Source organism: Ovis aries, chromosome 1 (genome assembly GCF_016772045.2).
Source record: "Ovis aries strain OAR_USU_Benz2616 breed Rambouillet chromosome 1, ARS-UI_Ramb_v3.0, whole genome shotgun sequence".
Classification (NCBI taxonomy): domain Eukaryota; kingdom Metazoa; phylum Chordata; class Mammalia; order Artiodactyla; family Bovidae; genus Ovis; species Ovis aries.
In genome coordinates, this window is record NC_056054.1 from 102,717,322 (window position 1) to 102,728,419 (window position 11,098).

The 11,098-nt window shown below is 48.1% G+C and overlaps 1 protein-coding gene across 1 annotated transcript; it reads left to right on the forward strand.

The window, feature by feature from the left end:
• The first annotated feature begins 271 nt into the window (after nt 1-271).
• On the forward strand, nt 272-4,616 carry KPRP (keratinocyte proline rich protein). The gene is made up of 3 exons (XM_042253826.1): nt 272-301; nt 1,003-1,100; nt 2,090-4,616. The coding sequence occupies exon 3, from the start codon at nt 2,117-2,119 to the stop codon at nt 3,875-3,877; it is 1,761 nt and encodes a 586-aa protein (XP_042109760.1). The 5' UTR covers nt 272-301; nt 1,003-1,100; nt 2,090-2,116; the 3' UTR covers nt 3,878-4,616.
• Nucleotides 4,617-11,098: the final 6,482 nt, after the last annotated feature.

The following is an 11,098-nucleotide window of genomic DNA, read 5'->3' on the forward strand; positions in this document are numbered from 1 at the left end:
CATCATCCTCTTAACCAGGTCTTCTAGCAATGGAGAAAAAACTGACAGCGTGAAGAAGGAGGAAGAAAACAAGGACCTGCTCCTTCATAGTTCAGAGGCTTTGACACTAAGGTGAGACACTCCCACATTCTACAGGTGACTGCAAGGACAAACATACAGGGAGGTGACTGGCTGCTGGAATTGGGTGATGCCTGGCAGATGCCAACCAGTTGTCTCATGGTCTAAGCCAGACTCAGAAGCCTTTATAAACAGTCTTGTCTTCAGATTCCTCAGCCTGAATGACTGCTTGCCTGTGAGGAGGGTGAGTCTAGGGGTTGGGTCTTGGGATTGGGGTCTGGACGATGCCCATGGGGTTCCCAGATTCACAAGGATGAGGCACAGTGAGGACGGACCCTGGGGCCAGAAAAAGAGAGGTACTCCTTCAGAGGAGAACAGTCTGGAGGGCTCTTAGAGGATGGAGGAAGAATATCTACGGAGTTGGGGTGAAAACCTGGGACAATGAAGTCAGTGTATTTGTCTTGGATTACCATGGACTTATCTGTAGGTACCATTTTCTTGCATCAGGACCTCTTTCTCTGGAAAGATGCATTATTAATTTAATTTACATCTTGTGAGCAGACATGTATGTAAGAGGGTTACCTTCCTCAAGGACATGTATACTTAGACAGGCTGTACAAATAGACAGTAGAAGGCTTTGCTCTTCATTATAAGTATGTCAGTATCTCAGGAGCTCACAGAGATGTGTTTGAGATGTGGACTAACTGTCAAAACAGTCTCCGTGCTGTGCTGGTCACTGGGCTGATGCCTGTGAACAGGCAGATTTGAGGAGGACAGAGGATTGGGGATGTCCCTCAGTTTCTCCCTGGCTAAGTATGCTGTTGGGAAGCATGCCTGCACCCCTACATCGTGTTTGTAACACTCTGCTATTTAGAGCTTTATGTGTGCCTGAATGTCAGTCTTGTGATTTAGGAAACTTGCACTTTCTGGGTCATCCTATTTTAGGTAACTGTGCCTTGCTTCTCAGAGGGGCTGGGGAGAAAACATTTCTGAAACTAGCAGACTGTCCCAGTTGAGGTGACTGACATCAGGAATCTGCCTAGGTAAGTTTCCAAGATGGTCCTGAGCCTTTCCAAGGTTGGTGTATTTGGTATGTGCGTGTTTTGCATATGTCCATGAGGGCTTGTAAATTCACTTAAAAAGATTGAATAGAAAGAAACAAACATTTTATGCTGGGTTTGAGCTGTCCGGTAAGTGACTGGATCCTTTAATCTACAGTGGATACTTTCTTTGAGCGCAGATGGTGCCTGAGTGCATGCGTGCATAGTCACAGAGTTGTGCCTCACTTTTTGCAACCCTATAGACTGTAGCCTGCCAGGCTTCTTTGTCCATGGGATTTTTCAGGCAAAAAGAATACTGGAGTGGGTTGCCATTTCCTCTTCCAGGGGCTCTTCCTGACACAGGGATCAAACCCGTGTCCCCTGCACTGCAGGCAGTTTCTTTACCGCTGAGCCACCTGGGAAGTCCTGAGGGCTTGCTCCCATATGTACCCTTTTGCATGTTTGCACATATGTGCAAGTTGCCAGTGTGAGTGCTTGAGGACATCCAAGCTCCTGTGGGTGTGGGGTTCCCATTTCGGGCTACAGCCTTGGGAGGAAGATTTCTCTCTACTTCATATAAAGCTCCCTCCCACCTCTTCAGTTCAGTTCAGTTCAGTCGCTCAGTCCTGTCGGACTCTTCGACTCTTCGAGACCACATGAATCGCAGCTCGCCAGGCCTCCCTGTCCCACCTCTTAGGACTTGATGAAGTGAGGGAATTCTCTTGTCATCAGCGCCCTCTTGTGCTGGACACTGGAATGCCCATTTGCAGTCCTTTGAAGCTCCCTCAGATCAGGTCTTTTGGAAGACTCAAGGCAGATTTTGTAGGCAACGGTGACTAATCTTGGGTTGAGCTCACTCTGTAAGGATTCTTGGGTACAAGCTGAAGGTATGGGAGGAAAGGCCAGGAAAGAAGCAGGGTGTCTGCCCCTTGGTCCTGCTCACCACTCCCCAGCAACTCTCATCTTCCTGATCTTGGTCTTTCTACCCTCAGGTCTATTTACCTGTCTGCATCAAAACCATGTGTGACCAGCAGCAGATTCAGTGTTACCAGCCGCACCCCCAGTATTGTGTGGCATGTTCCCCCTTCTGCATCTCCCAATCCCCTTGTGCCAACAGCCAGGTGGTGGTCCAAGCCCCCTGCGAGATGCAAATTGTGGAGTGCCCTGCACCATGCCCAGTTCAAATTCCCCAGGTAAAATGCCAGGCTCCATGTCAGTCTAAAACTACAGAGGTGAAGGGCCAAGCTCCATGCCAGTCTAAGACCACCCAGGTGAAGGGCCAACCTCCATGCAAGTCTAAGACCACCCAGGTGAAGGGCCAAGCTCCATGCCAGTCTAAGACCACCCAGGTGAAGGGTCAGGCTCCAAGCCAGCCTCAGATTACATGTGTTCAATGCCAGGCTCCATGCCAGTCTGAGGTTTCCTATGTGCAGTGTGAAGGCCCATGCCCTGTGCAGACCTGCTATGTAGAATGTGCTCCCGTTCATTATACAGAAACTTGTTATGTGGAATGCCCAGGCCAGAGCTATGTACCCTGCCTGGCACCTCAGCCTGTCCAGACTTATGTAACAGGTCCCCTGGTGTGCCAGCCTCAGGGAAGATTCTCCACCCAGTGCCAGTATCAAGGCTCCTACAGCAGCTGCGCCCCCCAGCGCCAGTCCCGGGCTTCATTTAGCACCTGTGAGCCCCAGTGCCAGACCCGGGGCTCTTATGGGAGCTTTCCTGCACAGAGTCGCTCTCGGAGCACCAGCAGGTGCCTCCCTCCTCGCCAGCTGCAGCCTTCTTACCGCAGCTGCTCCCCACCACGACGTTCCGAGCCCTACTACAGCAGTAGCTGCCTGCCGTCAAGATGTTCTCCGGGCTCCTATAACTACTGTACCCCACCCCGCCGCTCTGAGCCCATCTATAACAGTGACTGTTCTCGGCGTCCCACTTTGGGCTGCTCTCAGAGATGTGGACCCAAGTGCCGAATAGAGATTTCCTCCCCTCGCTGCCCCAGGCAGGTTCCCCCCCAGAAGTGTTCTGTTCAGATTCCTCCCATCAGACGCTGCTCTGAGAGTTGTGCCCCTCGACCCTCCTGGGGTACCTCCTGCCCGGATCTGAGACAACGTGCAGAGCCGTGTCCACTTCCAAGCTTCCGTCCTCCGCGGCGTTTGGACCAATGTCCAGATCCATCACTGCGGCAAAGTCCACCTCCTGCTCCATGCCCACGTCCACTTCCGGCTCCATGCCCACGTCCACTTCCGGCTCCACGTACGTGTTTGCGTCCAGAGCGGTGCGTAAGTCCAGAGTTCCGTCCCTGCTCTCCACCACGGCGACTTTCGGAACCTTGTTTGTATCCAGAACCACGTCCAGTGCCATATCCAGCCCCGAGTCATCCTCGGCCAGTGCAGTGTGATCTTCCAGCACCGCGTCCATGTCCGCAGCCCTGTGAGCGCCAAGAATCTTTTCCACTTCCAGAGCCAATTCCGCTTCCATCGCCCTGCCCAAGCCCAGAGCCCTGTGTGGAGCCCCGACGCTGTCCCAGTCCCTGGTCAGGTCCAAATCTATGCACAGGAGACCTAGGCTGTCATGAGTCCAGTCCACACCACCTGGACACTGAGGCCCCCATCTGTGGCCCAGCCGGTTATAACTGGCAGCAAGGCAGTGAGCCTAGATTTAGACCTTGCGATGTAGGCCTTCAAGAGCCGCAGGGTTTTCGTGGTTGTGGAGACCAAGGAGACGTCAGTGTTGGAGTGAAAGGTGGAACCCATGGTGGAGCAAAGGGTGCCTACTTTTAAAGAAAGTACAGCTGAGATGACCTTACCTCTTGTCCTGAAAATGTTGATCCTCCATTCCCAGCAGCCACAATTTCCAACGTTTTCTGGTTTGTATCTCTTCCAAGACTTGAGGCTCCCTGCTGCAGAAATGATGTCCAAACTCCTTTGCATGCCATCTCAGGATCCACACCTGGGTCTCAGACACCTCTTTAGCCTCACATCTGACTCCTCCCCAAACACATCCTCCTTTCTAGCCAGACCAGTCTTGCCACCAAGCCACATCTTGGGTGTTTCCCAAGACATCCCTTTGGGGTGCCTGCCCCCAAGCCTCTGCTCACTCTTTCCCTACTACCTGGACCACTTCTCTGCTATTCCCAGTATCTAAAAACCCAAACTGTATTTCAAGACCGATTCCTTGGAGCCTTTTGTATTTGTTCCTCTCTGCAGGAGCCTGGACTGATTTCCTAGAACTCGTTGCATCATCCACACCATCCATTTGGCAACTGCCTTGCAACATCTCTTGAATTGTTATTTCACTTTTCAGGTGTGTCTGTCTTACCTGCCCAGCTAGGTTGTAAACTCCCATTGGAGTGGAGTCAGAGTATCCCCAAAGTCCTGTGCTTCTCCTGGGGCAGGCAGCTCCTCAGCAAGGATTCTCGGTTTGCAGCTTGAGCTATGGTCTGTCCTTATGCACAGCCACAGGACTGGAGACAAGAGGAAACCATGTAACAATAAAGATGATGATACCCTCACAGCCTAAGTCCTGCGTGATGCCTGTGTTCTTACTCCTTTCTGACTCTCTGGGATGAGTTTTTTTCTTCTTCTTCTTGGGTTTATTTTACTCATGGTCTGAGCCTTCTTTAGCCTAGACTGAGTGGGCTGCCTTGTCGGTTTTCTGTCTACCATCAGTGTCCCTGGCCCCTGCCAGGAATGGGTGGATGAAGGGGATGAGGAATATGGGAGCAAGGAGGATAACTCTTGCTCCTCTATTTAGAGGTAAAGTTCTCAGGCCAGGGTTGGGTAGGTCACTCAACTCTGGGCCCTTAGTCATAGCCATGTGACCTCTGTGGAGTCAGGGAGGCGAGGAGGGAGTCTGGGATAGGCTCTCTGGGGTCCTTTGCACAGGACACACTCTTGTTTGGTTAAGAATAATTGATTAGCTCTTTTTTTTTTTTTTTTACACAATAGAAAAGGACACATCTGAGGTTGAGTTTGCATTCCTTGATTGCTCCCAAATCCCATTAGGCATGGGTGGTTTTGGGTATATGAAGGTAAGGCTTAGAGAGGCAGGAAAGGGGGAGATGCCTCTGCCTCCCTGCAGATGAGATGGATACCACAGAGGATGCTGGGAAATGATGCTGGGATGGGCTTCCCTAGAGAAGAGAGTGCCCTGAGGCCACCTTGGTCTTAGAAGATGAAAAAGTCTCTTCTTGGGAGGACGGCACGGGTGGCTTTGGCTTAGGCAATAGTGCCCTCCTCCACACAGGCCACAACACCAAAAGACCCTATAGCTCTAGCTAAACAGTCTGGAACCCCAGATTCAGGGCCTGGCTCTTCAGATGTCTTCCCCTCACCCAAGGGATCCAGTCCCTCAGTGTCAATGATAAAGACCCAAGAGACCACGTAGTAAAACCCTGTGTTGTACAAAAGAAAACCAAGGCTCTTATGTGAAATCCACTCATCCATTTTTTAATTGACAAATATTCACTGCTTATCTACTAGGAAGGTACTCATAAAAGGGAGAGACATAATGCTTATTTGCTGTCACAGCTTAGCACACTGATTCTCAGGGTGGTACCCAGAACAGTAGCATCAGCCTCACCTAAGACCTTGTTAGAAATGCATATGTATCACTCCAGACCTATTAAAGCAGAGAATCTGAGAGTGAGGCCAAGGAAACTGTTTTAACCAAGCCTGTAGGTATTTATTTTACTTTCTTTCCCAGATATTTCTGATATCCAATAATGTTTGGTCATTATTGATTTAGTGAAATGCCTCATGCAGGTAGAAAATGAATATATATATAAATGCACATGTGTATGTCTATATATGTATATCGTATGTTATTGTATGTATATGTGTATATATATATATATATATATTCTTTAATTTCTACAACAATCCATCACAACTTCCCGTCTGACAGAGGCGGAAGCCTAATCCCGCAGGACTTATGTGACCTGCCTAGTCGTGCCGCCAGGTGTCACTCACAATCTTCACTCTTTCTTGTGACACATGGTCCCGTCCATCTTGGTCACAGCCGCTTCCATAGATCTTTCCTGCATCACCTGAGTCATTCTCCCAACAACATTTTGGAGCTGTCTCACAGGTGTTTCTCCACTTCCACCTTGCTTCTTCTCTGAAAATCCAGGCTGCTCTGCAATTGCACTTGCTCTGTGGCCTAGGCCCCAGAGGTCTGGCTGGGCCCCAGTGGCTCCCATGGGCATCTGAAGGTTTCCATCACCCAGGCCCTTGAGTTGGAGTGAAGATAGCAGGACACGGAGAGGCCTGGAAGCCCCAGATGGCAATTTTCATTAGAACTTGCCCCTGTTGTCACAAACACACTACTGACAGGAACCCCCTTGTCTGGGGGAAGGTGGAGAATAGCCCCCACCCCACCCCCCAACCCGGGTACAGAAGAAACTCGCCTGGCTGGGAGGGAAGGGCTTTCACTTCTAAGAAACTGCTCCCTCTGCGGGTGCAGGAGAAGGTCATGATGCAGGCTCTTGATTACAGTGTCCCACTACCTTTCCTATCTTCAGGGGACACACTCTGGTCCCCAGAATAACTAGGTCTGGATGTGCAAAGGGACTGGAAGATGGTGGAATATAGGGGTGCCTGGGTGAGTCAGTCTGGGGTTGAGCCAGGGAACCCCTGACAACCTGGTGTCCCCTGGCAGACCGAGGCTGTGATGCCATCTCCCAGTAGCCAGAGGGGCTCAATGTCCAGCACTCCTCTCTCCCAGCACTAGTCTGAATTGGCCTCAATGGTCCTCCACTTCCTCCGACAGAATGCCCTGCCTTGAGCACCCAGGCAGGCCCATAGTGAAGAGTCACAGCCCATCTATAGCACTCAGAGAAAAGGGGTACCCAGGAGGGTGTGCGTTACATGTCCTTTTGGGGGCTTTATATGTTTCTCAGTATGTCCATTTGGCTGTTGTTTCTGTCTGTGTGCTTTAGAAGCTCAGGGCTTTTAAAATGCATTCGGCAGTGGGGGCTGGGAACTCAGAAGCAAGGTTCAGGATACCCTGCAGTCCTTCAACACTCGCTTTGGACGGTCTTGAATGGTCATCTCCTCACTCCCCACCCTCTATCTCTTTGCTGATGACCTGCCTCCCAGATCTCTCTCTCTTTTCCTTCTACATCAACCGTTTGAACAAAACTTAAAGTGTCTCCTGGACCAGGGCTGAACATTCCAGAGGATAAAAAAATCATTCTAAAATGCTTTAAAGGTGTTCAAAGACCTGTGAAAGACTCCACGTGAATTCCACACTAACCTGAGGCAACCCACGTGTTGCACAGTATCACTTCCATTTAACAATTTCATGGACTATTGCTAGAAATGCCACTGCACTAGCCGAGTCACAAGCAATGTGAGGCAGGGGTCAGCCGAACCTCTGTGCCTAGCATCCAATCATGCTGCATCAGAACGGGGTCCCAGTTTCCAGAGATGAGGGCTAAGTAGTCCGAGGGGATGTAAGAAATTGGGTCTAAGGCTCAGGTCTCGCTCCTTGGAATCCTGCTTCTATCTCCCTGCAGCTCTCCTTTCTTTCCTTTCTTCTAAGCTTCCCTTTTTATTGCAAAATTCAGACTGCAATTGAAAAAAGTAGGGAAAACCACTAGACCATTCAGGCATAACCTAAACCGAATCCCTTACGATTAGACAGTGGAAGTGGCAGACAGATTCAAAGGATTAGATATGATAGACAGAGTCCCTGAAGAGTTATGGACAGATGTTTGTGACATTGTAGAGGAGGCAGTGCTCAAGACCATCCCCCCAGAAAAAGAAATACAAAAAGGCAAAATGGTTGTCTGAGGAAGCCTTACAAATAGCTGAGAAAAGAAGAGAAGCTAAAGGTAAAGGAGAAAAGGAAATATATACCCATTTGAATGTAGAGTTCCAAAGAATAGCAAGGAGAGATGAGAAAGCCTTCCTCAGTGATCAATGCAAAGAGATAGAGGAAAACAACAGGATGGGAAAGACTAGAGATCTCTTCAAGAAAATAAAAGATACCAAGGGAACATTTCATGCAAAGATGGTCACAATAAAGAACAGAAACTGTATGAACCGAACAGAAGCAGAAGATACTAAGAAGAGGTGGCAAGAATACACAGAACTGTACAAAAAGATCTTCATGACCCAGATCACCACGATGGTGTGATCACCCACCCAAAGCCAGACATCCTGGAATGCGAAGTCAAGTGGGCCTTAAGAAGCATCACAATGGACAAAGCTAGTGGAGGTGATGGAATTCCAGTTGAGCTATTTCAAATCCTGAAAGATGATGGTGTGAAAGTGCTGCACTCAATATGCCAGCAAATTTGGAAAACTCAGCAGTGGCCACAGGGCTGGAAAAGGTTAGTTTTCATTCCAGTCTCAAAGAAAGGCAATGCCAAAGAGTGCTCAAACTACTGCACAATTGCACTCATCTTACATGCTAGCAAAGTAATGCTCAAAACTGTGCAAGCCAGGCTTCAACAGTACATGAACCATGAAATTACAGGTGTTCAAGCTGTATTTAGAAAAGGCAGAGGAACCAGAGATCAAATTGCCAACAGCCGCTGGATCATCAAAACAGCAAGAGAGTTCCAGAAAAACATCTACTTCTGCCTTATTGACTACACCACAGCCTTTGACTGTGTGAATCATAACAAACTGGAAAATTCTTATAGATATGGGAATATCAGACCACCTGACCTGCCTCCTGAGAAATCTGTATGCAGGTCAAAAAGCCACAGTTAGAACTGGACATGGAACAACAGACTGGTTCCAAATTGGGAAAGGAGTACATCAAGGCTGTATATTGTCACCCTGCTTATTTAACTTATATGCAGAGTACATCATGTGAAACGTGGAGCTGGATGAAGCACAAGCTGGAATCAAGATTGCTGGGGAAAATACCAAAAACCTCAGATATGCAGATGACACCACCCTTATGGCAGAAAGTGAAGAAGAACTAAAGAGCCCCTTGATGAAAGAAGAGAGTAAAAATCTGTCTTAAAACTCAACATTCAGAAAATTAAGATCATGATATCTGGTCCCATCACTTCATGGCAAATAGATGGGGAAACAATGGAAACAGTGAGAGACATTATTTTGGGGGGCTACAAAATCATTACAGATGGTGACTGCGGCCATGAAATTAAAAGACGCTTGCTCTTTGGAAGAAAAGCTGTGACCAACCTAGAAAGCATATTAAAAAGCAGAGACATTACTTTGCCAACAAAGATCCATCTAGTCAAGGCTATGGTTTTTCCAGTAGTCATGTACGGATGTGAGAGTTGGACTATAAAGAAAGCTGAGTGCCGAAGAATTAATGCTTTTGAACTGTGGTGTTGATGAAGACTCTTGAGAGTCCCTTGGACTGCAAGGAGATCAAACCAGTCTATCCAAAAGAAAATCAGTCTTGAATATTCATCGGAAGGCTGAAGCTGAAACTCCAATACTTTGGCCACCTGATGGGAAGAACTGACTCATTGGAAAAGACCCTGATTGAAGGGAGGAGGAGAAAGGGACAACAGAGGATGAAGTGGTTGGATGGTGTCACCGACTTGATAGACATTAGTTTGAGGAAACACCAGGAGTTGGTGATGGACAGGGAAGCGTGGGGTGCTGCAGTCCATGGATTCACGAATAGTCGGACATGATTGTGTGACTGAACCAAACTGAACTGAAGCCTCCCTCCTTGAGATTAGCATCCTCACTGTCGAATGAGGAAATCACACTAGATGTCCTTTGGGGCTGTCTTGACACCAGGTAAGTTTCCATAATTCCTCTTTGTTACAGGCACAAGGCTAAGGTGCAGTAAGCTGGGAACCCACTTAAAGACATGGAATCCAGGAACCAACCCAGAAGTACTTAATTTGAATTTCCAGCAATAAAATCTTGGACTGTAGATGAAAATTATTCTAATCAGCTGGGTGGGGAGACCATTGCTACAACGAACACCCAGGGGTCTGAGCTTACTCTATACCTACAAGGAACGTTAAAGTTTGTACATATTTGGGTACAACATGAGTAGAATGTGGACATGATGGCAATAGGGTACTGACCATTAAGCTTTTTTTTTTTTTTTTTTGTGGGAGGTTTTAGGTAATTATCCTCTGTGTGGAGTCAGATTAATATTCAGTCTAGAAACACCTTAAGATAAAGTACTTCTTCCTTTCTCTCAATTAAACCCCCAGCTCCACTGCCACTAAAAATACTTAGAATGGAGCACTTGTAAGTGGCTGATGAGGGGCTGGGGTGGTGTCCAGTATATGTAAGATATTTTTGCTGGGATAGGAGAAGCCAAGTTTTGGCATATCTCTCCTTTACCCAGGAATTTCCCAAATATTCAGTTCAGTTCAGTCACTCAGTCGTGTCCAACTTTTTGCAACCCCATGAATCGCAGCACGCCAGGCCTCCCTGTCCATCACCAACTCCCGGAGTTCACTCAGATTCACGTTCATCGAGTTAGTGATGCCATCCAGCCATCTCATCCTCTGTCGTCCCCTTCTCCTCCTGCCCCCAATCCCTCCCAGCATCAAAGTCTTTTCCAATGAGTCAACTCTTCCCTTGAGGTAGCCAAAGTACTGGAGTTTCAGGTCCAGCATCATTCCTTCCAAAGAAATCCCAGGGTTGATCTCCTTTAGAATGGACTGGTTGGATCTCCTTGCAGTCCAAGGGACTCTCAAGAGTCTTCTCCAACACCACAGTTCAAAAGCATCAATTCTTTGGTGCTCAGCCTTCTCCACAGTCCAACCCTCACATCCGTACATGACTACTGGAAAAACCATAGCCTTGACTAGACGGACCTTGGTTGGCAAAGTAATGTCTCAGCTTTTGAATATGCTATCTAGGTTGGTCATAACTTTTCTTCCAAGGAGTAAGCGTCTTTTAATTTCATGGCTGCAGTCACCATCTGCACTGATTTTGGAGCCCCCCAAAATAAAGTCTGACATTGTTTCCACTGTTTCCCCATCTGTTTCCCATGAAGTGATGGGACCGGATGCCATGATCTTCGTTTTCTGAATGTTGAGC

Excerpts from the sequence above, each read along its gene's own strand:
- KPRP (XM_042253826.1), top strand. The coding sequence starts at position 2,117 with ATGTGTGACCAGCAGCAGATTCAGTGTTACCAGCCGCACCCCCAGTAT.